This window comes from Contarinia nasturtii, unplaced genomic scaffold (assembly GCF_009176525.2).
Source record: "Contarinia nasturtii isolate CC-2019 unplaced genomic scaffold, AAFC_CNas_1.1 Cnas_scaffold_187, whole genome shotgun sequence".
NCBI lineage: Eukaryota > Metazoa > Arthropoda > Insecta > Diptera > Cecidomyiidae > Contarinia > Contarinia nasturtii.
Genome location: NW_022197544.1, coordinates 2,226,920 through 2,254,260, shown reverse-complemented (window position 1 = coordinate 2,254,260; position 27,341 = coordinate 2,226,920). Strand labels below are relative to the sequence as shown.

At 33.6% G+C, this 27,341-nt stretch overlaps 9 protein-coding genes across 10 annotated transcripts; all 9 read left to right on the top strand.

Annotated features, from left to right (window-relative positions):
- The first annotated feature begins 28 nt into the window (after positions 1-28).
- On the top strand, positions 29-825 carry LOC116352545 (39S ribosomal protein L54, mitochondrial). The gene is made up of 3 exons (XM_031785232.1): positions 29-246; positions 343-482; positions 576-825. The coding sequence occupies exons 1-3, from the start codon at positions 159-161 to the stop codon at positions 744-746; spliced, it is 399 nt and encodes a 132-aa protein (XP_031641092.1). The 5' UTR covers positions 29-158; the 3' UTR covers positions 747-825.
- A 1,409-nt stretch (positions 826-2,234) lies between these two features.
- Positions 2,235-6,388, top strand: LOC116352540 (uncharacterized protein DDB_G0283357-like). The gene is made up of 3 exons (XM_031785222.1): positions 2,235-2,342; positions 2,464-4,614; positions 4,680-6,388. The coding sequence occupies exons 1-3, from the start codon at positions 2,285-2,287 to the stop codon at positions 6,263-6,265; spliced, it is 3,795 nt and encodes a 1,264-aa protein (XP_031641082.1). The 5' UTR covers positions 2,235-2,284; the 3' UTR covers positions 6,266-6,388.
- Positions 6,389-6,967: 579 nt separating this feature from the next.
- LOC116352622 (probable cytochrome P450 301a1, mitochondrial) lies at positions 6,968-16,175 on the top strand. 2 transcript variants are annotated; one of them, XM_031785348.1, is made up of 8 exons: positions 6,968-7,188; positions 10,341-10,655; positions 13,516-13,666; positions 14,287-14,593; positions 14,875-15,248; positions 15,350-15,519; positions 15,578-15,869; positions 15,937-16,175. In XM_031785348.1, the coding sequence occupies exons 2-8, from the start codon at positions 10,369-10,371 to the stop codon at positions 16,048-16,050; spliced, it is 1,695 nt and encodes a 564-aa protein (XP_031641208.1). In that variant the 5' UTR covers positions 6,968-7,188; positions 10,341-10,368; the 3' UTR covers positions 16,051-16,175. The 2 variants fall into 2 exon arrangements, with proteins under 2 accessions (XP_031641208.1, XP_031641207.1); XM_031785347.1 differs by lacking the exon at positions 6,968-7,188 and adding an exon at positions 9,602-9,627.
- A 411-nt stretch (positions 16,176-16,586) lies between these two features.
- Positions 16,587-18,048, top strand: LOC116336727 (leucine-rich repeat-containing protein 56). The gene is made up of 4 exons (XM_031760792.1): positions 16,587-16,826; positions 16,901-17,232; positions 17,309-17,643; positions 17,708-18,048. The coding sequence occupies exons 1-4, from the start codon at positions 16,587-16,589 to the stop codon at positions 18,046-18,048; spliced, it is 1,248 nt and encodes a 415-aa protein (XP_031616652.1).
- Positions 18,049-18,146: 98 nt separating this feature from the next.
- LOC116336606 lies at positions 18,147-19,029 on the top strand. The gene is made up of 2 exons (XM_031760556.1): positions 18,147-18,254; positions 18,350-19,029. Exons 1-2 carry the CDS (start codon positions 18,169-18,171, stop codon positions 19,011-19,013), a joined length of 750 nt encoding a protein of 249 aa, XP_031616416.1. The 5' UTR covers positions 18,147-18,168; the 3' UTR covers positions 19,014-19,029.
- A 664-nt stretch (positions 19,030-19,693) lies between these two features.
- LOC116336643 lies at positions 19,694-20,711 on the top strand. The gene is made up of 3 exons (XM_031760616.1): positions 19,694-19,794; positions 19,891-20,017; positions 20,114-20,711. Exons 1-3 carry the CDS (start codon positions 19,715-19,717, stop codon positions 20,696-20,698), a joined length of 792 nt encoding a protein of 263 aa, XP_031616476.1. The 5' UTR covers positions 19,694-19,714; the 3' UTR covers positions 20,699-20,711.
- A 427-nt stretch (positions 20,712-21,138) lies between these two features.
- Positions 21,139-22,512, top strand: LOC116336726 (lamin-C-like). The gene is made up of 3 exons (XM_031760790.1): positions 21,139-21,234; positions 21,296-21,410; positions 21,496-22,512. The coding sequence occupies exons 1-3, from the start codon at positions 21,161-21,163 to the stop codon at positions 22,510-22,512; spliced, it is 1,206 nt and encodes a 401-aa protein (XP_031616650.1). The 5' UTR covers positions 21,139-21,160.
- A 609-nt stretch (positions 22,513-23,121) lies between these two features.
- On the top strand, positions 23,122-24,412 carry LOC116336658 (lamin-C-like). The gene is made up of 3 exons (XM_031760654.1): positions 23,122-23,238; positions 23,307-23,427; positions 23,497-24,412. Exons 1-3 carry the CDS (start codon positions 23,168-23,170, stop codon positions 24,289-24,291), a joined length of 987 nt encoding a protein of 328 aa, XP_031616514.1. The 5' UTR covers positions 23,122-23,167; the 3' UTR covers positions 24,292-24,412.
- Positions 24,413-25,020: 608 nt separating this feature from the next.
- LOC116336592 lies at positions 25,021-25,904 on the top strand. The gene is made up of 3 exons (XM_031760531.1): positions 25,021-25,186; positions 25,244-25,370; positions 25,474-25,904. Exons 1-3 carry the CDS (start codon positions 25,110-25,112, stop codon positions 25,627-25,629), a joined length of 360 nt encoding a protein of 119 aa, XP_031616391.1. The 5' UTR covers positions 25,021-25,109; the 3' UTR covers positions 25,630-25,904.
- The last annotated feature ends 1,437 nt before the right edge of the window (positions 25,905-27,341 follow it).

Here is a 27,341-nt window from a genome sequence, read left to right as displayed (position 1 = left end):
TTTGACATATTTCAAATGAGAATTCTAACCTCAAAAAAGTATTTTGCACTTCTTCGTCGGATTGTGTGTTGCTGAAAGAAAAACAATATTTATTCATATCGTGAATTTGGTCGCAAAGTTTAGATACAATTTTAATTTAATAGAATCCAAAAAAAATCATGAATATACAGATGTTTAGCAGTAGACTGCTGACAATAGGTCAACGATTTTCTGGTTTGTTATTGAGTCGAACCTATGCAAAACCAGGTATAACCATAAAATATTCAAAGATTGAATTTGATGTTGGCGTAGAAAGAATTATAAACAGAAAATTTATTTGAATTGTGTTTTTTTTTATTTTAGTGAAAAAGGGTGCAGCACCAAAGGTGGGAAAAGCCGGTCCAATCACAGAGAAGATACAAATAACAGTGGAAAAAGATACTAAAAAATTAGTGAACTATGTTTGTGGCAGTAATATTTACGTTGATGGTGAAGATATTAAGGTATGGAATAAATCTATTTTCATTTGTAATAAAGCTACTATTTCTGTTCAATCTTGATAACATGACATTTAATTCTTTTGTTTGATACCTTAGCTGAAACCAGAATCCGAATACCCTGACTGGCTTTGGGAAATTCATACCGGACCACCGAAAAAATTGGAAGAATTGGATCCAAACTCGAAAGAATACTGGCGACGAGTACGAAAAATTGGATTACGTCAAAATAATAGATTAGAAAAAACTAAAAAACGTCGCTTGGTGTAAATAATATGCATTCATTTTATGGAAAAAACACAAACAAAAATTAGAATAATAAAAAAGTCGACAAACAATTAAAGTAGAATGTCTCTTTTATCATTTCAAAGTTTTCATCGGACCTCATGCTCAATGTTTATAAAGAAAAACAATTCTTTGTTTGGATTACGATGAAATGCGTTCGATTGATTCAAATCAATAGGTTATATGATATGCAAATGTACAATAAAACTTGAATTTGAAAACGAACGATTTTCGGGACATATTCCGGCATTCGTATTTTTGCTTAGGCAGAAAATATGAGATGAATTTTTACCAAAAACTTGGATTCATTGATTACAATGTGTGTCGATGTCGGATTCTAGATAAACTTACAAATGCCCGAAATATCGATAGAACCTTGGTATTCAATCAGCTGGCATCATTAATAAATATATAATCTTATTACATTTTTTTTTTCAATATTCCTTGCCCTTGTCAGAACAAATTCAAGCTCCAACTCATCCAGTTTAAGTAACCTGCAGTAAAATGCAACAGATTCTATAACTTCATCAGCAGTAGCTGTAACGGTTTCTATACGACCACAGATGCGGAGACCTTTTTTTGCAGAGGGGGGGGCAAATGGAATGTGCCGTGGAAGGGGGGATCCACCAAAAAAAAAAACGCCGACATTTTTTTTGAAAAAATTAGCATGGTGAAATATTGAAATATCATAACTCAAATATGAATAAATGTCAATTTTCTTCATTGAACATATGAAAAATCTCAATTCTGACGAATCAATTTTATGTAATCGCATTTTTTGCTTTGTAGAGGCAAACCCCAATTTTCAATTTTTGCAGACCGGGGCAAATCCCGGACGTTTGTGTGACAGAGGGGGGCAAAACACGGAAACCCCCCTCTCAGCACCTATGCTATACGACCCAGTGACTGTAAGTCATGTAGCCTAATTCATAAAAATTTAAGGCATTCGGCTAAAGCAAAATAAATATTAACAAAAAATCCTATTAGATTGCAGAGGAAAAAGGAAAACCAATCAAATGTTAAACTAGGTCATTGAGTTATCTATATATATTTTTGCTCCGAAAGGATAGGGAAAAAAAACAATGTCAAGAACAAGCAAATAAATTCAACTATTATTTATTTACACTCACTCGCAAAACATATTGTAAACAAAAGTCGCAAAGATTGGCAAATTTTTGCCAAATATGAAGGTGTCGTACATGCTTTAGATGTTGTTTTGCAAAAATGAAGATCAAATATTGGCACACGAAATTATTTATTTGCTTTTCAAGTAAATAATGACAGAAATTGAATGATATCAAATGAATCGTAAGATTGAAACCAGAACGCTGAATTCTAGAAAAGTTCAGATTTATTTTGATAGTAAATGTGGGTTTTAAGGACAGCAAACGTATCAATTCAAGGTTGATTAGAAACTCTTTGGCCTTACTACGATTTACATAAAATTATCAGCTTCATCGAATAATTCATACAGTTAATTTCAAACCATCCTGCAGTAAATAACGATTTTTCTTCGTTTCAAAATGAAAAAATCGTCAAATTTTTTAATTTTTCTATTGCTTTGTATGCACGTTAACGAAGGTAATAAAAACACTAACGAATTCTTTTTTTTAATTTTTTTTGTGAAAAAATGCTTTCAATCGAATCAGCCACATTTGCTTTTAAACTCAATTGAAGTAAGAAAATGTTTGTTCGCTTATAGGTCGTGCAACAGTTTGGATGATAAAGGCTATCCCATCGAATGTTCGTTGTTCGGTTTCGTCATTTTTACAGCGTAATTTCAATGTGCAAAGTCGTTTTGGTGTAAATTGTCCGCCCGAAAATTCGACTTCAACGGCCGCCCAGAACGCATCGTTGATTCCGATTTTGATAACAAATGGCACGGCTAATAGCACTGAACTTGATGCAAACGGTATTGATTTACCAAACGGAATATACGCACAAATTCATATCGTTGAGAATGGTGCCGGAAATAAGAGCCGAATAAATGCAAATCTTTCAACAGTTGAAATGCATTCGATTAATCCGAATAACGAGGAAAGTGAAACGGTTAAAAGCATGTCGCTTTCAAAATTGGCCAATGACAAGAATACACAATCATTCTTTTCAATGCAACAATCTTCATCGATTGGCAGCTCGTCAAGTTCGTGGAGTTCATCATCTGGTTCACAATCATCATATTCGCAATCATCACACAGCAGCTCCAGTAGTTCAAGTAGTTCCAGTTCATCTCAAAGTTCGAATAGCAGTGACAAAAAACAAGGATCAAGTCAAAATTCGGCAAATGGACAACAGGAATCAAACAATGCTTCGACAGTGAAAGAGGGAAAACACAGTGAAGCGTCAAATTTAAAAGAAGAAAATTCTGGAAAAAATAGCCAAAATGAAACCAATTCTGTACAGAGCAATGTGAATTCAGAGTCAGACAAAGGATCAAAGAGTGAATCACAAGACAGCGGAAATTCCCAAAATAATGGACAGCAACAAACATCGTCATTCGCAAGCACTTCACAACTTAGCTCGGAGACAAACCATTCGAAAGGTAGCGAAACACAAAAAAATAAAGAATCTGTTGTAAACCAAGTAAACAGTGAATTACACGGAGGCAATCAAGTATCTTCGTCTTCCGACAAAACCAACAAAAACACTCAATCGACCCAAAGCAACGCAAATTCTCAACAATCGAACGGTTCTACATCACAAAGTGGTGAATCGTCAAATGTCCAAGGAAGTGGAACTCAGACAAATGTCCAACAAACCGTATCATCTTCAGACAATTCCGGATTGAGCTCGGAATTAAACAAATCGGAAGAGCGTGAATCACAAAGCGGTACAAAGGATAAAAATTCAACCGATAGTGTTTTGACTCAAGGTTCATCTACTTTAAATAATTCCGAATCAAGTAAAAAAACTGAAAATTTACAAAAAAATGAAAATGATCAAAAAGAGTCTTCAACTCAATCACAGGAGAATAATAATTCAACAACGAACTCACAATCAAAAAGGAATCAAACAGAAAACGTTACGTCACAGAAAAAGACTGAATCAAGTACCAACAATCATCCGCATACATCAAGTTCAGAAAATTCGAATGGTAATCAAAATGGGCAATCTTCTTCTTCAGCAAACGGTTCGCAAAGTACATCAGAGAATGTTAATTCAAATCACGGTTCATCGAACACAAATGTTGAAACAAAAGTCACAGGTCAACAAAACCCAATTCGTAAAATTTGCCAATTGCTTCAACAGAATGGTCTAAATTCATTGAATACCGGCTTTTCTAGTCAGACTTCAAATTCCAACAATCCAATCGGTTCAAATGGTGCTACTGATAGTCAATCACAGATAAATAATATTTTATGGAATTTCGAGTGTAAGTATCGCGGCCAAACATTCGGCGATCCGTCCAATTGCGCTATTTTTTACTATTGCGGTAAAAACGGTGTTAATCAGTTAACGTGCCCATATCCATCAGTATATGATTCTGCGTTGGGAAAATGTAGCCTTAAAAAGGATATGAATTGCCGTTCCACAACATCATCAAATTCACAACAGTCAAATCAAAATTCGGCCTCACAACAATCGAATCAAAATGCATGGAGTAATCAAGGTCACTCATCAAATGGACAGTTTTCAAATTCAGCATCGCAATCAAGCGAATCAAATGGCGTTGGTAGTTCTGGTACATTAAATTTCGGTGTAAATCCATCGTTATCGATCGGTGGATCAAATGGATTGAACATTGGTTTGGGATTAAATGCTGGACAAAATAATCAACAATCAGCAAACGGCAATAGCCAATATGCTTCATCATCATCATCATCTGCTCAAAATAATGGTGCATCAAGTGGAGGTTATTTAAGTTTTTCTTTCTTTTGTTTTGTTAACGAATACAATTTCACGTATAATCCTTTATAGGTTTAAATGGCATAAGATTGAGCTGTCGTTGGGGTGACATGTATCGTGATTTACAAGACTGTGCTGTATTTTATCATTGCGCTCCAACCGGTGTTCATAAATTGAAATGCCCGACTCCGCTTCATTTCGATACAAAATTAAAAGTATGCAACTGGCCGCAACAAGTAAAATGTACACCATTTGATACAAGTGGTAGTTTACCATCTTCAAATCACAATGCACTTAGTGGTTTGAATTTGTTAAATGTTAATGGAAATAATGGAGCCACTCAAAATATCCAGAATAATCAAAATGCTGCCTACTTAAACAATCAAGCATCTTCGTCGTTTGCATCGTCAAATTCCATCGGTCATGGGTTGAATTTGAACGCAGGTAGCATCAATGGTGTGCCAACGATTTGTCGATGGGGTGAGATGTATCGTGATCCAAATAATTGCGCCGTATTTTATCACTGTGCTCCAACCGGTGTTCATAGATTAACATGTGCTGCACCACTCCATTTTGATACAAAATTAAAAGTTTGCAACTGGCCCGAACAGGTAAAATGTACACCATCCACGGCAAGCAATCAATTGTACAATGTGTTGTTTGGCACTGTAAATCAAAACAATCAGAATACAGCAAGCAGCAGTTCGTCTTCATCACAAATGAGTAGTTCCATTTTAAATGGATCGATGAATATGTTAACCAAACCAAATCTGTCTGTTGGACAGAATGGTTTGAATGTTGATATCAATGCTGGAAGTCAGAACAATAATGCTGGAAACAGTGAAACATCTCAATTTGGTAGCTCCTCTTTGACTGAAGATGCTTCATCTCAAAATAATGGTGCTTCATCGTTGAGTAGTTCAAACAGTATTGGGAATGGCGCTGAACTTAGCGCTCAAAATAGCCAAAACACTCAAAATGCTGCAAATTCAAACAATCAAGCATCTTCATCGTTTGCATCGTCAAATTCAAACGGCCATGGAATGAATTTGAACACAGGAGGCAGCAATGGTGTTCCGGTTAAATGTCGATGGGGTGATATGTATCGTGATCCAAATAATTGCGCCGTATTTTATCATTGTGCTCCAACTGGTGTTCATAGATTTACATGTCCTGCTTCACTTCATTTCGATACAAAATTAAAGGTTTGCAATTGGCCCGAACAGGTAAAATGTACACCATCAGGTGATAATACCATATCGAGTAATTACAATATAGTTAGCAGTTCAACAAATGGTCAGAATTCACAAAATTCGGAGCTTGGCTCATTGACTCAATCGAAAAATCCAAATTCAAATCAATTTGCATCATCACAACAGAATACCCATGGAACAGGTGAAGTTGGACAAATGTCTTCCCATTCGAATACCAACCATGGTAATGTAGCATCAAACCAAAATAATGTCGGATTGTCATCAAATGGCAACGGAGTAAACACGCATGGATCAACTACAAATGGTCAAAGTTCAACTTCAAGCTTGAGCACAACAAATGGACAAAATACTGCATCGCAAAGTGGTTCAAACAGTCCATGTGCATATGTATTGGACATTTTACGAAGAAATTTCCCGCAATTACTTCCGCCAACAGCTAACTAACCATTTTTACTTGTTAATTGATTAAACGATTTTAAATGCTTTTATTTATACTTCACGAAAACAAAACTAATTTACTTATTTATTTATAATTGAATTAAAAGAAGTTTTATTAAATATGCAAAATTCTGGTTTGGTTTTTTTCTTCTAAAGCTATAAATATTTGGTTGGCACAAGCCATTTATGGTTTTTTAAAGATTTTATTGCTATTCGATACTACTTAAACCGTTCGAATCAACACATTACCACATTCCTTCGCGTTTGGTGTGAGCACATAGTTTAAGGCGTTATAATATTTTTTTTTAAAGTCTTATGTTCGAATGCCTTTTAATACGTTTTTTGCTCTCTTTGCTTGTTATGGAAGCAATTGAAAGTCGAAAGTAATACTTTTGGTCATGAAAATTATTTGTAAGTTCAAAGTGGTACAAGTTCATCAAAATGTTCAAAGAGCGTACGGAAGGCATGAGAGTGAAAAAAGCGAGCACAAAACATTGCTTCGAATAGAGAAGAAAAGAAAAGCATATGAAACCAAGCCATGACTCGCGATTTTATTTTTTGTTTACATTTACACATTTTCTTACACACACGCGTGCGCCAACAACACACAATGCGCTCTCGCGCTTACGGGTTGATTTGATCGCAAAGTGATATTCCGTTAAGGCATCTCTTATAGTTTTTTTCAGTTGCTTCGTTTCTGACTATGATCAGTCTTGTTTTAGCTATTGAATTTTATACACGCGTGTTGCCATTCTTCTTGAGCATAGCACGGTCTATCATTGCGCATATATTAATCAACATTTGAAATATATAACTATTGTGTCTTAAGTAGGGTGCAATTGGACATTTTTTTCAATTCTTTGTAGTGATTTTGTGCTTCATTTTTCATCCGAATTTTTTTTTTTTGCAAACTAAACACATTATTTGAGGTAATAAACGAAGTTTTTTTAATATAAAAAATCAGTTTCCATAACGGATTTTTTCTATTTCCTCTCTTCGATGTCAATCATTTTTCTTAAACAAATATAAAAATTCGCTTTAAAATCTACTGACGAATGAAGTTATCAAAATGCGTGTTATACCGAGTGATCAAATCCGACTTCAGTACAAAAAACGAAGATGAAATATGGAAAAAAAATTCAGCGATCTAACGAAATAGCACCGCGATACAAACTCGAATGCGAAGCATCGAACAGCATAATGAGTTCATCAACAACATCGGGCGTTAGGTCGTTGAATCTCTATTATATTCATCAACATCATCTACGACTTCTTTTGGTGATTTCTTTTGATTGTCATTTTGAACGTGCGTGAATTTAGAAATCGCATTGAGAAATAGAGAACCAAGTCGTTGTGGTTAGACATTTGAATATGTATATCGTTTCGTTCGTTAGATCTGCACGACTCATGCCGTACAGCTATGTGAAACTGTGCCTAATTAACCAACGGAGAATAAAAATGTGGTCATATATGCTTGTTTCACCGCAATAGAAGAAAAAAAAAACATGTAACTGCCGCAAAGATTTATCTGAGCTCGTTTCGTTTGTGAATTGCGTGTAATTCTGTTTTTTTCTTCTAATGACATGGAGTCTTATTTAATGGCAAAAATAAAGGGGATCAAATATCGTGTTAAAAATATATAAAAGTGCAAGCCAAATAAAAGCGAAATCATGCAATCATTTAAAAAAAAAACAAAGAAAAAAACAGATCCATCTGTGCAATGAGAAAATCTTTGTACGCCAATATACAGCAATATGAATAGGCATAGACCGAATTGTGGAACAAGTTAAACAAGTTTTTTTTTCTTATATATTTCTTGTGGATATGTTTTGTTTCTCTCTTAAGCGCTAGATCGCTTACATCTCTTCTTTCCGTTAGACATTAAGCATTTTTCCAATGTTTCACACACATCGCTGAGATGTACGCGTTATACATGTTTGGGCATCTCTTAGGCAATTTTTTTCTTCTTCTTTTTCTTGGTACCATTCATCTATTCCACTAGTCTATGAATGCTGAACTTTGAAAATGAAGTGAAAAAAAATAATGAAGAAAAAAAATGTTGGAAAACATTGTAAATGAATAAATGAGCCGCGCATATCGCTTACTCGATTGTGCATGCACCATTGGAAATATATGGGAATAATACATGCGATTTCAATAATGCCATTCAAGTATGTACAAATCGAAAGTGGCCACAGCTTTGTGTTGGGTCTTCGATCGACTTTACAGCGAAAAATATTACAATAAAAAAAAAACTACACATTTAGCTTAGGCGTTTTATGAATCTATTTCGTGATTGGTGTGTTTGTGTGTTGGCCTTTTAAAGTGGTACAGCTTTATTTCTTTCACTTGTTATTGTTGAGTCAACACACCGGCTATCAATTTTTGTTGAGACAAACAATCTATGTTATGAAGAAAAAAAATGGAAAAATACTTAAAGTAATTGAACAATTTGCGGAAGATATTATCATATCGTTCGGATCTTTTTTGAAAGAGATATTTTCAGCAAAATTCAATGTTTTCGGTGTCACCATTGTTCAATTCAAACTCCCGTGTAATTACTTAACATATGTTAAGAAAATATTGATAAGAACGTTTGGCGAAGAAAAATGCCGACATCATTAACACCCCAATTTCCATGGCATTTTAGAGAATGAAAAAAAAAACACACACACATTTGGTGTGCCCTTTTTTGACGTGTGACAACGACATTCATGCTCATGAACACGGCGGAATTGTTTTTTGTTTCTTCTTATTTTCTTCTTGACTGGTTTTAAATCGGTTATCATTACATAAACTGAAAGAAAGAAGCTCAGCTTTGCCATTTCATGATGTCGTTTTTATTCGATGTATTCACGTGTAAGCGTGCCCGAGTGATCATGTAGGCCAAAGTCATCATATCGAGCTGATTATCATGCTTATAAAGCCAAAAAATATTTAGGTTACCCGCAATTTTGTGACATTTTTATGATGACAAATTCACAAGCACACAGAAAAATCTAAATGTTGGACTTAACATTTGAATTAAGTTTGTAATTATAAACGAAAAATTGTGAATTTTAACGGAACGTGTACTTTGCACACAGGAAATCGGACAGCACACAATTTTTCATTACTTTTTTCCCCAAAGCTTTCTCAAAATGACATAAAATTGTTTACAAACACTGTAAATTGTAAAAGAAAGGTGTCTTTATTTAAAATTAATGACGATGTTTGAGATTCAACACGGAATGCTTCTAATAAAATAAATATTTATGGTGTAATTTCCGAGAGTGATGCGCATTTCAACTCGGAATAAAAATACTGTGTAGACAAACCTTTGTTTAATCATTTAGGGAATGTGCAATGTTTGTGCACATGGTTTGTATGTGAGTATTTCAAAATGCTTGAATTTGTAATTTGCATGAATTTCATATCGTTTGAATCATAAATTATATGTGATGCATCATAAATCGCGTAAAAGTACGCCCGCGTCCTCAAATCTGTTACATGCAATGCTTACAATTGCAATCGTACACAATATTTTGCTAGATCGTTTGCAGATCATGAACTCAAAAATCTCTAAATTCGTATCGCAAACCATTTTCCACATAAAAACAAATCGAGTACAATGGGGGGAAAAAATCGTGCAACGAAATCGCTTTTGTTTCGCTAATTTTATTTTTCAAGGTACATGATTGCAATCGTGTACGACTGTAAATCGTTGGATGGTGCTTCTTATCGTTACTCTGTGCTTCCTTTTGTATTTATATAAGTGTCTGCAAATCATTGCAAAGAATGAAAAACTTGCATAAATATCTGCCGACACTTCGAAGAAGTTCAAGTTTTTGAAAATGATAAACAATTGTTCATTACATTCAATTTAAAAACTCCGGTTCGTGAGTAATGCAAGAAGAATTATTCGTCTTTTTTATGTGTTTAATAACAATGAAATGACCCATGTATCATTCAATTTAGTAATTACTTGGCATTTTCTCTCGCTCTCTCTCTCTCTCTCTCTCTCGACATTTTGTCGATAATTTTCGGAGAGGTTTTTCCTTTAATATTAATGATCATTTGTCATAAAAAAAATATATTACAGGTATACATCGAATTGGAGAAGTAAAGAAATGAAATCGACGCGAAGTGCTCGTTTAATCAGCGATGTGATTGCAAAACGTACGACGACAACAACAACAGCCACAGCAAAAGCAGCCACCGCTCAACAGTTGAATTATTATGAATCACAGTGTCCGCATGCGGTTGTTCAAAATGAAAATATCTTACCGAACTCAACATCAGTAACAACAACGTCAACCATTTCTAATCCGACGCCACCATTTACTCATGAAACTGTTCGCCCTTACAGCGAAGTACCTGGTCCAAAACCATTACCGATTTTAGGCAACACATGGAGGTAATTCGTAATTTCACACTAATCTAATCACTGTTCATTCTATTAATGGCAAAACATGCTTTCATAAAAACAAAATCTCTTTCGAGAGCAAAAAAAGAGATTGTTTATGGTTGTTTCAACCATCGTTTGTAATAAAGTCTTTTTTTGGGTGTCATTTTTGCAATCATCTAAAGAAGTGACTACATAACTTTCAAAGGTGGTTAATTCGGTGCTCAATCATGCAAAGTGAAGAAGCAAGTGTGGCAATTAACGTAACTTTCGATATTTAAACAATGTTTCAGACCTTTTTTTCCTCTGAAAATTATTACAGAAGCATTGTAAATATTTCATTTTCTCTAACGGAGAATGTTGAATGCAGTATAACATATTTGACATCAAACAAACACCTTTGGTTGAAAGAGTGAGCTAGAGTTGCGACTCTTGAAACTTAAACAAATTTATCATCATTTTGGTCAAATATTTGATTTAGAATAAAGCACTTCTTTAGCAACGAATTACTATCGTTTTTTATTTAAAAAATTATGTTTCGAATTGTGTTAATAGACTAAAATGCGGATGTCAATCGAAAATATACAACATCAACATAAAACATTACAAATTGAATGCGCATTTTGCTATTATACCATACGATCAATTATGTTGATGCACATTTTTTGCGTCGCTACTGAACCGTAATAATGGTTCAGTTTTTTTTCAATGGCACCGATCGAGCTTGAAATGAATTTGCAGGCAAACAAACGATAACAACAACAAAAATGAATAATTTTATACACGATTAACACAAAAGTGTTTATTTAATTATGAAGTGATTTATTTGTGTCTACCGGATGACGTAGTCAAATCGTCTTGTCAATTTGAAAAAAAAAACTGTTTATATTCAATTTTATCGGATAAAAAGAACATGCCAAAAACAAACTAAAGTCAAAATATATTCTGAATAAAAAAAATATATATATTGAATTTGCCGTGTGAATATTTAATGAACGACTGCAAGATCAATTAACACCACTAAAAATACTTGCACATCAAACACTTGGTTTTGTTTTTTTTACACATGAATTACGTGCGCGTGGCTGAAAAGCCGTTCAAGTGTATCGTATCCATACCATTAGAGCGTGCATTTGCCGCAAAGCGCAAAGTAATGTAAATTGTCAAGTGCTTCGTTACCTCATTTTGTGTTTTAATGGAAAATTGATTGTAGTAGGTCAGTCTTCCATTAAAAAATCAAATTATTACTATTTCTTCAGTTTATGATCACATCTTTGATTATACAGGAAGGAAAATTATTTTCAGTTTTTATAAATCATCCCAAGCAAGCTCTGTATATTTTCAAGAAAGCATGGCATGAATGTACTGCAATTACCCAAGGGGGTAGAAACGAATTATGAAACATTAAATCATGTAAATCACAGTGAATCAAACGAATCATTCAAATGTCAAATAAGGATCATTTATGGTTTTACTAGCATGATCGTTCAACAAATTCTAAATATTATCGTTGATTTTTTTTTTTAATTTATTAGAAAAACACGAAATAAAAATAATGAGTTTTTTTCAAAGACAAATAATTTTAATTGTTCAATAAATATTTCTTGTAAACAATCTGAATATTTTGAATCAAAGTGAATAAGATGAATCATGTCTAATGAGCGCAAAAAATAGTGTAAGAGCTCTTCGTATTGGATTCTTCTAATTTTTAGTGTTATACATACTTTTATTTGAAGTGACAAAAATAAAAACAAACAGTTTTAATATAAACAATTGACGGTCAATAATCACATGAATTCAAATAGCAACTCATTGCATGGTTGGACGCCACTATGAAACTCTTAACATGGATTTCATTGTAGAGCCATCCATCAGTTGTGCTTCAAACAGAGACTTATCCACTGAGGAGGAGGAAAATGAGGAAGGGAAGATAACTGAGACCCTCTTCAATTGAGGAGGGAAATGTTTTTAACAAAAAAAAAAACATATTTTTATGATAGAAATAGCTTTTTGGAGAAAAACAACATTTCCTCCTCAATTGGGGAGGAGGACCTCCCTCTGTACATTTACAACTTCACCATTCCTCCTCCTCATAGAAACAGTACCTGTTTTAAAATAAATTTTCGAAATCAGCAAAAACTGACTGCACCTTAAAATCAATCCTGACATTAGCTATAAATCAGTCATGACCACACACTTCATATTTGCAATGGAATCAAGTGTTATGAGAAATTATCGTTATTAAAGCATTGGCGCAAAAAGTTTTAATTAAAATGAATATGGATTTGAACTTCAATTGGTTGTCTCTAAACGCTTTATTCGCTTTTATGTATATGATGAACTCTCACCTAGCATTAAAATGCCAATTTATGGCAGGAAATGAAAATCATATTACAATTTTCTTTGGGCTATATTAATTCGAAGCGAATGAGAAGTAAAAAGCGTGAAAAAATGCACCTGATCGAAATTGTATAAAAATGATTGAAAATACCTTAAAATGCCGTTAAAATATTTCTCTGGTAAATGGTTTTTGTTGTTGTTGCTATTGGCATTCATTCAGCAAATCTGTGGCCAAAATCGTTTATGTCAAAACCAGTTTCGTTGACCAATATAATTTTTTTTTTAATCTTAGCATTGTCAACGAATGGAGCAAGCATTAAAAAAAATACATTAAAAGTCCAATTGATTTGCATACCGTTAGAAAAAGTGAAATATAAAAACATATATCTCTTTTACGTAATCATTAATAATGTTGAATTTTTTTTCTCTTTCTTTTTTCTTGTTCGGTTTTTTTTTATTTCTCTCACGATGGATGCTCATGCTGTCATCATAAACATTCGCAATGTATGTCAACATATACTGATATCACAAGATTGATGCCGATTATTGGTCAATTTCAAATATCGGACATCGCACGAGTTTCATACATTTTACATGAAAGATGGGGCCGCATCGTTCGCTTGGGCGGCTTACTTGGACGACCCGATTTATTGTTTGTATACGATGCCGATGAAATCGAAAAGGTTTGTGTATAATGTTATACGCGCTGCGTTCAGATATTATGCATGCATGCATACTTTTGTATTATTGCCGTAAACATTCAAGGTCTTATGCATTTTTTTGTTTCAATTGAAAAGAGTGAGAGAAAACATTGTTCGTCGTTACATTTGCTATGGATTTTCGCAATACGGCATGTAATGTATTGAAAATGAAAATTAACAACGGTTAAAGATCAACTTGCTTGCAATTCAAGAACAATATACCTATCAAGGCAATAAAACTTGAATTGAAAATGAAAAAACCAGTCAGTTGATAAATTACCCAGTGATTTGGTATCATGTTGTTGATGAAATAAGGAAGTCAATTTTTCTTTTGAAAGACAATCAGGTTTTGCGAAATTGGAATTTAAGCGATGGATTCTTGTTTTTTTTTTGTCATCTTACTCAATCAAAATGTCATTCTTAAACGACCTCTTTATCTGTTGAAGATAGGATTAAAAATAAAATATTAAGTCAATAAAAAAGATGAGGAAGCGGCAAGTTCACTATTAATTTCGGTTATTCAACTCTTTCAACGAAGAAGAAAAAAATGAATATAAAAACATTTGCATAGAAATTCTATAATTGGATATTTATGATTTCAGTGTTATCGAAATGAGGGAGTTACCCCGTTCAGACCATCGATGCCGTGCTTGGTTCGATATAAATCAATTGTTCGAAATGATTTCTTTGGCGATTTACCCGGAGTGGTTGGTGTGCATGGTGAACCATGGCGTGAGTTTCGATCTCGCGTTCAAAAACCAGTTCTACAATTAACAACAGTTAGACGTTATGTACGACCGTTGGAAGAGGTTACCGACTATTTCATCGATCGATGTCAACAAATGTTGGACGAAAATCAAGAATTGCCTGACGATTTCGATAATGAAATTCACAAATGGTCTTTGGAGTGTAAGTAACATTTGCAAATTCAAACACAATTTCAAATGACATAAAGTTGTTGGAATGCATTTAACGTGAACAAAAAAAAATGTCGTTTGCTCGACTCAAAACGTACATTCATTATCACATTTTATAGATGCAAACGCAACATTTTGTGTAGAATACTAATAAGCAATTTGCATGTGTGATACGATTCTTTTTTTCTCTCGCCTTCAAGTTACCGAACAATGATTTCATTTGCAATGACTCACAAGGATTTGATTTGTATCTTTGATTCGCACGTTTCACAGGTATTGGACGAGTTGCACTCGATACACGTTTGGGTTGCTTGGAACCTAATCTCGATCCAAAATCAGAACCTCAACAGATTATTAATGCGGCAAAATATGCGCTACGAAATGTCGCTACGCTCGAGCTGAAATTCCCATTCTGGAGATACTTTCCGACACCATTATGGTCAAAATATGTAAATAATATGAATTATTTTGTGGAAATTTGCATGAAATATATTCAAGCAGCCACGGTAAAAATGAAGTCAAGAACAGAAGCCGAAAGAGTCGCTCTCGGCGAACCATCATTATTGGAGAAGGTTATTTTAAGCGAAAAGAACGAGAAAATCGCCTGTATCATGGCATTGGATTTGATTCTGGTCGGAATCGATACGGTAATATTTATTTGATCAATTTTAAAGTACTGATTTCTCATTTATGAGGAAACGAGAGATCGGGAGAGAGAGAGAGAACTGATTTTTCGTATTTCATGTAGATTTCGATGGCAGTTTGTTCAATTCTTTATCAATTGGCCACACGACAAGCTGAACAAGAAAAAGTATACGAAGAACTATGCAGAGTGATTCCCGATCCAAATACACCATTAACATATCAAACACTCGAACAATGTCACTATCTCAAAGCGTTCATTAAAGAAGTATTCAGGTATACTTAATGTCATTTTTACGCCCAAATGTATACTAAATATTGTGTTGATTTCCAGAGTGTACAGTACGGTCATCGGAAATGGTCGAACATTGCAAGAGGACACTGTTATTTGTGGTTATAATATTCCAAAAGGAATTCAAGTTGTATTTCCAACAATTGTGACCGGAACCATGGAAAAGTATTGCAAAAATGCCGATAATTTTCGGCCAGAACGATGGCTGAAAACAAGTCAAGGCGGTTCGGGTGAATATATTCATCCATTTGCATCACTGCCATACGGTTACGGAGCAAGAATGTGTCTGGGACGTCGTTTTGCCGACTTGGAAATGCAAATCTTATTAGCCAAGGTAAATAATATCACCAATATTGTTTAATTTATTTTTTAATCATTTTTTTTCATTTACAATCTCACAGTTATTACGTACACATAAATTGGAATATAATTATAAACCGCTTGACTATGCGGTGACATTTATGTATGCGCCCGATGGAAAGTTGAAATTCAAAATGACCAAACGAGATAAATGAAATTGAATAGCTTTATCAATTGTTAGATTAGAAAAATGTAAGGCTTTAACAAATACTTTTTCATTTGATATGGTGTACTTTACTAACTGATGTTATGATGAGCATTAAAGAACAATTTACCTTGATTTTCTCGAGAAATTTTATTGGCATTTTCAGAAATAAAACAAAATCATAAAATGAAAAAAAAGTATTGTTGTTTTTTCTACATATGAATTTAATCCCAATTTCTAAAAGAAAAAAATCTGTCTATAAAAGCGAATGTATCGTTCGATGTATTGTTTTCTAAAAAAAAAAAAATTAACAATGTGATCCATGGTAACGGATAACAATGTCCCATTGTCAATGGGTGAAACTAGTAATAAAAGCAGTTCAAGAGTGTGCCTTTGTGTTTACCTGGAGCTAAAAATATTCAAAACAAAATACTTTAAATTAATTTGAAATTTTTCAACATTTTTTTCAATTCTTCAAGATATAAATATATATCATCAACTTTTAAAGGACCATTACACTTTCGACTTGAAATTTGTGTGGAAAAAATGCCAAATAACGATATACCAGCTGATGAAATCGAGGACGCAAATAGTTCTCTGTCATTCAGTTCCAATGAAAATGGTTCAGTGTCAAATCGTTCCATGGCAAGTAGCATGAGCATTGGGTTAAACAACAGTTCACCACCGCTGATTGCAAATGGGCCACGCCAAAGGCAAATTTACAGTCCAATTTCTACAAATTTTATACAGCCAATATATCCTGAGCCTACACTAGACGCTGTTTTGGTAAATTGCTTTAAAATTTTTCCATTTATCTTCTTACCAATAAGTTCTAAGCCCAATTGTTGATTTTCTTTTAGAGAAAAGCATGTGGCACAACAGCCGATTTAGAAACATTGACCCATATTCAAATGCGCGTTTCCTCGAATATATTTGGTTTACATCAAATGCATATTTTTATGCCAAATTTAGTTGCACTAAATTTGGACGGTAGCTCATTGGAATCATTGCGTGATTTGGGTTGTGATTTAAAAATTAAATATTTAAATGTGAGCCGATGTGGTTTGAGAAGCTTCAATGGAATCAGTGGATTCGATACAGTTGAGCACCTAGTAGCTGATGGCAATGAAATATCGAATGTTATGCAATTGGGCGGTGCACTACCCGAATTGCATACACTCAGCTTACGCAGGTAGAATAAACACTTTCAAATGGAAAACGACAAAATCAAGGTTTTTTTTCTATTTCATTTTTTTTTTCAATGACAGCAATCGAATTAAGCAATTGAATGTCATTGCTATTCTATCGATGTGCACCACATTAACTAGCTTGGATTTAACAAATAATGTGATTACGAATACAATCGACTATCGTCAAAATGTGAAGACGGCAATACCAAATCTATTGATTTTGGATGGGTTTGGATTTGATGAAATGGGAGCGAATACAAATCTAACGGAATGCAGTTCAAGCTTAACGAGTGACATTTCAAAGGACAGCTCATCCATTTCGGAAGCGAATTTGATGAGTCGACCGTTAAGCAGTAGAAATCAATTCATCGATACAATATTGACCGATTCAACTGGACGACCTTCGACTGCAGGTGTATTGAACACTGTATATTTCATATTAGTACATTGAAAAACGAATATTTTTATTTGTTTTAGAATCATCATCGATTTGTTCGGGTGGTTCGCCAATCGTGGGAAATATAATAAATAAAGTGCGTCGCAAACGTCGCGAAAAAGCAAATGATACAAACAAACAAAGCGATTCTTCATCGGCATCTCTGTCATCACTTCTTGATACGAATTCACGAAATGCCACAAATTCAAGCAATTTTCCAATGACGTTGCCACAGACTTCAGTCTCATTGGAATTGGGTTTAATCAATACTGAACCTGCACCACAGTCAGAAGCAAGCGTACATCAATTAATTGAAATGTGTCGACGATGGAGAGTTTTAAGCCAAAAATCGCGCCAAAAGTTCAACTCAAATTCTAAATAATTTTTTTTCAACTATATTCAATTTTAAAATTGACAGAATTGCGATCACTTGGCCATTGCAATTTATTTCTGACATTCATTTTCACATTTTCAGTTTGAGTTGAAAATTAAAACAAAAGAGATGGCTTTAATCAAAGAAATTATAAATTCCCCGCAGTCTTCGAATTTACTGAAATTAAAGCAAAATTCAAGCACTCAGACCACAAGGTAAGAGGAATGTACGGAAAAAATTTCAAAAAATAAAAATATATTGTAATTTTTTTTAAATCCTATTTTCTCGCGGTTTGGTGTTTCACACATAGTGCGTGTAGTTCCAAGCTACCAGATGTCAATGCCGAAAATGATGATTCGCAAAAATTTGCCGATTGTTCAAATCCAAACAATGAACTCGTGCAGGTTAAAACAAAACTCAAAACCAAAGAACAGTTGAAAAAACAACCGGAAACAAATATCGAATCAGTGTTAAAATTCGAACTGACACATGTGCGCAAGTTGATTGACGATGCAGTAAACAACATTTCAAATTCTACCAGCAACGAAGATGTTTACGATCAAATTCTATGGATGAACGAACAGATTTCCGAATTGAGAAGCAACACCAAGTCTTATTTGTCAATGATTCATCAATTGGAAGATACACTCAGAAAGCAAGTTCACAATCGTAACGCGAATGAAATTGAAATTCATCGTTTACACGAGGAAATTACCAAACAAGTTCAAAATTATGAAAATCTTAAAAATCAATTCAAACCGTATCCAGGCCGTTCAAATCGAAGTCGGTGGATAAATCAAAATGAATTTGATCGAAGCTCTTCAGTTATATATGAAGCGTCATTGGCAGGGAAAATGAACAATCGACATTTGAGTAACTTGAAAAGAAATGCAGTTGAATACAACTGCGGAGCACCATTGCAACCGGCCAAACGCCAACGACCACAATATGAAAATGAGATTGCCTTTTTTTGATGTCAAAATAAATGATGATGCGATATCAAACTATTGTCTGGCTACTCAAGAAACATAAAAAATAAAAATAAAATCATTAATGTGAAAATCAGCATTGTTTTATTTTTTATGTAGATCTTTTTGAAAATACTCTTTGAACGGTCACAATAATTATACAGGCAGTACTGTGCAGACGATAAAGGTGAGGTGGGATCTTCTGGCATCCGAATTTTAAATATTACACTAGATAAACCTCTGATAATCTGTGCTCGCACATACAAGCATCATATGTAAAACTTATGTTCAATTCAACTACTATTGTCATGATGATAAATTTACACAGAAACTCAAAAAGATGCAGTTCCATTTGGATGATTTGTGTAAGTTGAAAGAATACATTATTTCTTGTTATTTTCAATTGAATTGGGTAAACGTAATGATCCATTGTGTCATAATTTAAAACTTATAGATAATTCGGGACTCGTGTCGTAATCATTAAAACCAAAAGTAAAGAATTTCATGTAAAAAAATCATGCACAAAATTCTATTTTTTAGTATCAATGGAATTTTAATTAAAAGTTTTAAAAAAGCCAACTATGTTCAGGTTTTATATTGACAGAAAATCTGTTTTCAAATCTAAAATCTATCATTTATTCATTGCAATTTACGTCTGAAATTCATTTTCCCATTTTCAGTTTGAGTTGAAAATTGAACCAAAAAAGATGGCTAAACTAACCGAAATTATAAATTCCCCGCATTCAACAAATTTGCTAAAATCAAAGCAAAATCCACAGAGCACAAGGTAAATGATGTACCATATAAATATGGTATACATTTTTGAAGGAATAAAATATTTAGGAAAAACAAAAATTCCATTGAATTTGTTTTCACTTTAAAGTGTGGCATGTAATTCCAAGCTGCCAGATGTAAATGCCGAAAGTGATTCTCTAAATTTCACCGTTCATTTGAAGACGGACACCGAACAAATTCAGCCAACGTCGCTTGAAATTTCCCAGTTGGATGAGGTAAGGATTTTTTTTTCTTCGAATTTACATATTTTATATGCCTGATTGAGCATGTAAGTGACGGCTTTTCAATGATTTTTAACATATAAAAAAAAGGCTAAAACGAGCAATATAAATCAGGAATCGAGTACCGAATCGGCGTTAAAATGTGAATTGGCCCACGTGCGCAAGTTGCTCGACGAGGAAAAAAAACAAAGCAATAGATTGGCCCAAGAAAATGAAATATTGAAAAAATTTCTAGAGGAAAAGATCATGGATGGTGACACCGAATCAAATTCTTCTACCAACGAAGATGCTTACGACGACCATATCTTCGAATTGAATGAACAGATTTTGGAATTAAAAGACATCACACAGTCGTATTTGGCAGATATTCATGAATTGGAAGAGGGGCTCAAGGAACAAATTTATATTCGCGATGAAAATGTAGCGGAAATTCATCATTTGCGCCAAGAACTTGCTCAACAAGTACAAAAATACCAAGATCTCAAGAGCCAATTCGATGAATCATATTTGAGTACCCATTCAATTCGTAGCTACTCACCAAAGAGAGTTCGGTTTCTCGAAAGCTCTTCATGTGATTCACCATTGACAGAAAAAGTAAACAATTTGAAAAGATCTGCAATTGCATTTGGAATGCCATTTTCAAAATCTACCAAACGCCAGCGAAACTCAAAGTGACTTTTTTTGATGTCATAAAATCAGAATGCGATATTAAGTAATACTGCTTATCATTCAATAAACATTGAAATATTAAATCATTTATGTGAAAAAATAAATTGTTTAATTTTGTCAACCCTTTTCTCCACAATGCCAATTCGATAGATCTTTTTGGAAATATTTTTTGGAATTTGAACAAAGCGCTATCACACGGCACAGAAAATGTATGGAACAAGTGTTTCGCAGATGCGAAAGAGAATGCGGAGAAGGAGGAATCATTTTGCATCGAAGAAATCATGAATAGAATCGTATGCATTTTTATTTGCTGTAAATTGAAGCAATTAGCCAACTATGATCGATTTTCGGAACAACTCTTTTTTGGCTGCATGCCGTACAAATTAGAATTATAAAATCATTCAGTCGTTGAAATTTGTGCTCGACACATCATTTTGTTCATTTGTTCAAAATCTTTACAATTTCAAAATGTACTCAAAAGTTGTAAAAGAATCATCAGAAAACTGGCTATCATTGAAACCAGATTCTCTTGTACCAATCAAGTAAGTGCATCACCGGAAATTAATTGAAACAATTAAAATAGGTAATTTATTTCATATTCAGTTCAATGCACCACACTCAAAAAGCAGAAAAGATTGTGCACCAAATTCTAACTCAACATTGTTATACAAATCTCATTCACTTCTTAGAGAATACCTGTGCTCTTTTATATGCTGAGGTAAGTATCATGTTGTGTCACTTTCTTATGAATGTCGACCTTGACCTCTGTCATATTGACTAATTGAATATTTTTCCAACCTAAGAATCATACCATCGTCGAAACGCATTCAAAGGAAAAGTCGACTATTTTAACAATGTTCGAAACAAAACTAACCGAAGCGCGTAAAATATTAAATGACACAATGATAGAAAAATCTCGCATGGAAATGGATATCGAACGATTATTTGAAGAAAATACTCAGCTGCGAAATAGATTCCACAAAGTAAACGAACAATTGAATGCATTTAAATTGTATGAACAACGTTACAATGATACAGCTTTGTTGCTCAAATCAACTATCGCTGAAAAAGATAAAGCAATCAATGATAATGCAGAAATTCAAAACGATTTCACCAAATTGAAAAACTCTTTTAATGAATTGTGTAAGTGTTTGACGAATGAGAATATGACGAGCGTTGACACCGAAAATGCGGCACAAACGCCAAGCCAAACATTGGAATTTGCTAGGAAGCTAAATATTCAAGTGAAAAAATGTCTAACAATGGAAATCGGTGAAATGGATGAACGTCCTTTGCAGCTATACAATACCGGTTTGGAAGCATCGTTAAGTAAAGAACATAAATCCAAAATGCATACCAATCGCAATGATATTGATACTTTCTATAAAGCAAATCATTTCCAAATTGAAACTAACCGTACCAATGGTGTATCAAACGATATTCAAACCATTCAGAACCAAGTTCAGGTAAATGCTAAGATTGCACAGTTGGAACGTGAAAAACACGGACATTTCGAACGTATTCATGAGCTAGAGGATTTGTACGATAAACAAATGCGCCTTCGTGTCGACGATCAAGCGGAAATTCATCGCTTGCGTGGGAAAATCGCTCAACAACTACAAGATTATCAAGATCTTTTGGACATCAAAATCTCACTAGATACGGAAATATCAGCATACAATGTGATGCTGACCACTGAAGAACAACGTTTGAATCTTTTGGGATTGTCATGCGAGCGCACGAAATTGTCTGGTTATTCAAGTGAAATCAAAGCTACACCACGAAAACGCAAATGCATTTCATTTGATCAAACAAATTAACATTTATATTGGAATTAAAATCAGTTATGCATTAAAAATAAAAAAAGTCTCAATTTTATGCCAGATATTAATAAATACAAAATGAATGGCAAACTCGGCTGAAATATTTGCTTAAAAGTACCGAAACGGCTTTACTGTGCTCTTTCTATTTGCATTTCTTTTTAGGACAGTTAAGATTCTTTTTCGCTGCTTGATGTTATGAAGTTTACATCTTTGAAACTGATGTTACAGAATGATATTTTTTTCATCATTTGGCACTTTTTCGAAACTATTGAAATGCTCAAGGGTATTTTGTTATGTCGAAAACAGGACATATCCTCAATTAGTGTCGAATATTTTTGCAACAAAAAATTTAAACGTCCCCAAAATATCCGACTGGATTTATCAGCGCTGATAATGCCCTTATGTCATTCGACAATTTTCTTAACTTTATTAAAAGAAGAGTAGACTAAAATTATGTGTCACATGACTCAATTTAGCTCACTCCCATATTTCATAAACTAAGTCAATGCTATCAAAATCAACGATAGAAGTCGGGAAAGAGCATTAAATTCATAATATTTTTCAATTATCTTTAAATAAAAAGCAATCATTCAGTCTTTGAAATTTGTGACGCTTGGTTTTATTTCTTGTTCAAAATTGATCAATTTCTAAAATGGACTCAATAGTAGAGGATATGAATGAGCTGGAATCAGCATCTTCATCACCATCAAATTTACAAGCATAGTAAGTAATGTGACCGCAAACAATAAATCGAAACGATCCAAATAAATATTCACTTGTTTCACATACAGTCCGATATTCCTCAATCAAATCGAAGAATTATTTGAAATGCAAAATTTTAATGGTTTTTTGCCATGTTATGTTTATCAAATTCACTTTACGGCCAACAAAAACACCACACCAAATGATATGGTTAGTGTAATTTCCATGTGCATTTTCCAAAATCACTCGATTGTTCACTAATTATCATTGAATTTTAAGGATGGACAAATGTATACTACAGAAACGACGGACATTAAAGCATTATTTGAATCTGAATTGGCTGCTGTACGCATAGCATTAGACGAGATATCCAATGAGAAGGCTCGAATAGACATTGAATCGCAGCGTTTGTTGGATGAAAATACTGCATTAAAAAATCGTAACACCGTCCTTGAAAGTGATATTGTTAACTTGAAGAAGAATGTAAAAGATTTGCAACACAATTTGGAAAGAGAAACATTAACTCGGGTTGAATCTCAAAATACGGCAATAACGCTACGTGAAGAATTGACATTCAATGCTCAAATTCATGCTCAAGAAATGAAAGATATGCATGTACGTATTTCAAAAGAAATCGTTGAATTGGAGAGTCATTTACGGAATGCGAAACAATCAAATTTTCTAAAATCATTGAAACAATTGCGTAACCAATACATGTCACAATTGCGTAAAAATCAAAATGTTATCCAAGCTTTGTACGACACTAAGATTAAATATTTACAAAATGACATTATCCGTGCCAATGACTCAGCTACTGCTGCCACCAAAGAAATTTCCAAAGTCCAAAGTCAAATTCCGACGTTAAATGAAAAAATTGATCATTTAGAGGGCAAAAATAAATCTTATCGAGAACGCATTCGAGAGCTTGAAGAGACAATTGATAAACAATTGGGCATTCATGGTGAAAATGAAGGGGTAATCCATCGTTTACGGAGAAGTGGCTCAACAACTACAAAATTATCTCGATCTTATGGATCTCAAAGTCACAATGGACTTGGAAATCGCAGCGTATAGAAAATTGTTGGCCGGTAAAGAAGGAGGCTTATCAGGCGAAATGATAAACCAAACTGATGAATCGAAGGAGTCGGACCAATCGACTTCAGATGAAACCGAAATCAATTCACGCAAACGCAAACGGACCGAAACCAATAATAAAAGTAAAATAACAACATGTTGATCAGTAGAGACATGCAAAAATTCAAACCATAATAAAATTCGTATAAAAATACCATTAACACGGCATTTGGGTCTTTTTACTCCATAAAAAGATGAATTTATGATCAAAATATCAAAAAATACAAATGCGGATGAAAAAACTATAAAAAAATTGATAAATCTTTGCTTCACATGAAGATCTGGGGATTAAGAAAATATTTATAAAATATAGATAAATAGATGAGATACTGCATGTAACTCAATACATGTTAGATCAGAATGTTCTTTTAGGTAACATACTGTGCAAAATGCAAATGATCATTTTTTTATCAACAAAACGTACTATGCAGCAGTTTTTTTTTTCTGTCTGTAGCTATTCTCCGTAAACAAAGCCCAAGCAAAAATGACTCTTGGTGAATATTTCCTTTTGTTATTGTGCGTTTTTCTGTCGAATAAACATAAAGTTTTTAAAATATGAGTCTGCCCATAAACATGTCAAGATTTATTTTTCTGTTCGTATTTTTTGCCATTCGATTTCATTGTTTGGAACTAACGGTAATTGTGTTCGAACAAATATTATCAAGTTGTGTTCACCGGTACATTTTTAGTTGCAACAAGAATTCGGCGGAGATCACAAGTGTGTTTTCGATTTGTCGCTATTTTTCGAACGAAGAAAAATGAGTACCGACTTGAATGGCAAAATTTTAAAGACAAATACTGTCATCACCAATTGTAATACCATCCAAAATGTGATGTAAGATGCTTTGGATTTCATTTAATTAATTTTTTTAACTCAAAATTTATTTTGTAGAATTGGATCATCAAAATCATGCACTCCGGCAGAGTTTGTGCCACTTTGGAAGGTGTATGGATTCACGCGAATGGATTCAGTAGCTTTGGTGACATCAAACGCGTCAAATTCAACCAACAATAAAAATGTATGCAAATGTGTGATCATTGTTTTGCTCTTAAACTATATATTTTATTTTCTTTACTTCCATTACTTATTGATTAATTTCCATTATTTGTGATTTACCCTAGGTATGTCTAAATATCAAAGTGAATAAAAACATTAAAATCCCAGAAAACGTGCAAATGAAATTCAAATGGAAAATTGACGACGAAATTGTGAATAAAATCAGACAAAAAAAATGCGAAGAACGGCTCCTTCATCGGACTAGATCCTGTTCAACTTAAAACAATGCAACGTTTCCAAATGAAAGAAAGACAATGATGTCCAAATTTTGTTATTATATGTACCATTAGTGAAGTGTCATTCTTTTCAAATGAACGAAACAGTGATACTAATCGGAGCGATCTCATGACACACTTAAGAATTGAATTAGTTGAAGAAGAGAAAGATATGAGATCCATTTATGTTGTCATAGTCTGGTTTAGTTGTTTAAAATGATGATAAAATCAAGATTTATACGGTCAATAAAGAAGAATTTGAATATTATGGACTAATCACATTCTTTGTCTTTGTCAATCGATCAAAAACTCAGGCAGTCAAAACCAAAAGAAGAAATCATGAAAAACCAACAAAATTTGTTAAACAAATACTCCCTCTCTCTCTCTCTCTATATATATTTTTCCAAATTCCGTTATGACAGGTCTTCAAAAGAAAAAAAAAACAATGTATAACATGCAAGTGCATCACAATACACAAATAAACACGTACGTTTATCAATCGCATGTTGAAGAAAATTCAAATGAAACCTTAACAAAATAAAAGACAAAATTCCAAAACATAGAATTGTGTCCATTGTAACACCGAGACTATCGGGATATAATGCATTTTGTGAACATAGTCATTTGAATAATAAACTCAGTCAACAGCAACAAACAAAACAAACGTTTTTATTGCATTCAATTTGTTCATTCCCTTTTTTATGACTTTTCCATACGTCGTTGTTTTAAATTGAAAAGAAACATGTTTACGCGTTACCCAAAACAAGAAGCAAAACACATTCGACTGGTACACATATGCTCAATAAAGTACGGCCGAAATAAAACATCATACAATAACAATAATAACAATCATAAGAAACCGGGAAAGTACCACACCCATGTGCTCTCTTCATCGACATCATTCTCATATATTGTTGGTATAATAACCAACGATGAAATGCGTAACTGACTTTATTCGAAAACATAAAAAACACAGCGTTTTAAACATATTTTTGCAGCAGACAGTATGACTTTTGTAAGAAATTCAAAAAAGAAAACATTTTTTAACAAATCGAGTGAAAATAATAATCGAAAATTATTTCATTTATACAGCATTTTTAAGTTAGAATTGAAATAAATGAGCATTGTTGCTTCAAAATTAAAGTCATTTTAAAATCAATCAACATAATGTAAATTTTCCATAATTGTATTTGTTTAGAATACGAAATTGAATCGGTGTCAAACCGAAATACAAAACATTTATCTTTTTCTCTCTTTCTTTCCTTCTTTTCCCTCTCTTTCGCACTTATGGGTTTCGATAACATGTTATGGTCGGTTTTGATGCATTAAAAATCGGTAACAAAGCATTCTTTAGCATTGTTGAATGTATGTGTAAAAAGTAAATGTTGATTTTGTTGTGTACGTGACGATGTGACATCGTTAGGAAAGTCACTTCTTTAAATTTAGCGCTAGCTGAGCAAGCACATTACACTCGCACATATACATGCCTGTATATTCATAAGTCCTTACGTTTCGTTATGCGTCTCAGTTTAATGGCATTTCAACCGCTAAAATAACACATACGCACAAGACCGGTGCTCATTAGTGTACATTATGGGACCCACTGTGAGTGTGCCGCTTTTACATTACACACAAGCACAAATCGATTCAGTGTCACCACTACATGCATGAAAAATGCTGGTATGAATACCGGCTCTCTTCAGTTAAATTATACACCA

Coding starts and splice junctions, on each gene's coding strand:
- LOC116336726 (XM_031760790.1), top strand. CDS start 21,161: ATGTACTCAAAAGTTGTAAAAGAATCATCAGAAAACTGGCTATCATTG. Junction 21,235..21,295: donor GATTCTCTTGTACCAATCAA/GTAAGTGCATCA, acceptor TTTCATATTCAG/TTCAATGCACCACACTCAAA. Junction 21,411..21,495: donor GTGCTCTTTTATATGCTGAG/GTAAGTATCATG, acceptor TTCCAACCTAAG/AATCATACCATCGTCGAAAC.
- LOC116336658 (XM_031760654.1), top strand. CDS start 23,168: ATGGACTCAATAGTAGAGGATATGAATGAGCTGGAATCAGCATCTTCA. Junction 23,239..23,306: donor CCATCAAATTTACAAGCATA/GTAAGTAATGTG, acceptor TTTCACATACAG/TCCGATATTCCTCAATCAAA. Junction 23,428..23,496: donor ACACCACACCAAATGATATG/GTTAGTGTAATT, acceptor TTGAATTTTAAG/GATGGACAAATGTATACTAC.
- LOC116352540 (XM_031785222.1), top strand. CDS start 2,285: ATGAAAAAATCGTCAAATTTTTTAATTTTTCTATTGCTTTGTATGCAC. Junction 2,343..2,463: donor TTGTATGCACGTTAACGAAG/GTAATAAAAACA, acceptor GTTCGCTTATAG/GTCGTGCAACAGTTTGGATG. Junction 4,615..4,679: donor TAATGGTGCATCAAGTGGAG/GTTATTTAAGTT, acceptor AATCCTTTATAG/GTTTAAATGGCATAAGATTG.
- LOC116336606 (XM_031760556.1), top strand. CDS start 18,169: ATGGCTTTAATCAAAGAAATTATAAATTCCCCGCAGTCTTCGAATTTA. Junction 18,255..18,349: donor TCAAGCACTCAGACCACAAG/GTAAGAGGAATG, acceptor TTTCACACATAG/TGCGTGTAGTTCCAAGCTAC.
- LOC116336592 (XM_031760531.1), top strand. CDS start 25,110: ATGAGTACCGACTTGAATGGCAAAATTTTAAAGACAAATACTGTCATC. Junction 25,187..25,243: donor AATACCATCCAAAATGTGAT/GTAAGATGCTTT, acceptor TTTATTTTGTAG/AATTGGATCATCAAAATCAT. Junction 25,371..25,473: donor ATTCAACCAACAATAAAAAT/GTATGCAAATGT, acceptor GATTTACCCTAG/GTATGTCTAAATATCAAAGT.
- LOC116336643 (XM_031760616.1), top strand. CDS start 19,715: ATGGCTAAACTAACCGAAATTATAAATTCCCCGCATTCAACAAATTTG. Junction 19,795..19,890: donor CAAAATCCACAGAGCACAAG/GTAAATGATGTA, acceptor TTCACTTTAAAG/TGTGGCATGTAATTCCAAGC. Junction 20,018..20,113: donor AAATTTCCCAGTTGGATGAG/GTAAGGATTTTT, acceptor TATAAAAAAAAG/GCTAAAACGAGCAATATAAA.
- LOC116352545 (XM_031785232.1), top strand. CDS start 159: ATGAATATACAGATGTTTAGCAGTAGACTGCTGACAATAGGTCAACGA. Junction 247..342: donor TCGAACCTATGCAAAACCAG/GTATAACCATAA, acceptor TTTTTATTTTAG/TGAAAAAGGGTGCAGCACCA. Junction 483..575: donor TTGATGGTGAAGATATTAAG/GTATGGAATAAA, acceptor TTGATACCTTAG/CTGAAACCAGAATCCGAATA.
- LOC116336727 (XM_031760792.1), top strand. CDS start 16,587: ATGCCAAATAACGATATACCAGCTGATGAAATCGAGGACGCAAATAGT. Junction 16,827..16,900: donor CTACACTAGACGCTGTTTTG/GTAAATTGCTTT, acceptor ATTTTCTTTTAG/AGAAAAGCATGTGGCACAAC. Junction 17,644..17,707: donor TGGACGACCTTCGACTGCAG/GTGTATTGAACA, acceptor TATTTGTTTTAG/AATCATCATCGATTTGTTCG.
- LOC116352622 (XM_031785347.1), top strand. CDS start 9,605: ATGTTTGTGCACATGGTTTGTAT. Junction 13,667..14,286: donor ATGCCGATGAAATCGAAAAG/GTTTGTGTATAA, acceptor TTATGATTTCAG/TGTTATCGAAATGAGGGAGT. Junction 15,520..15,577: donor TTCATTAAAGAAGTATTCAG/GTATACTTAATG, acceptor GTTGATTTCCAG/AGTGTACAGTACGGTCATCG.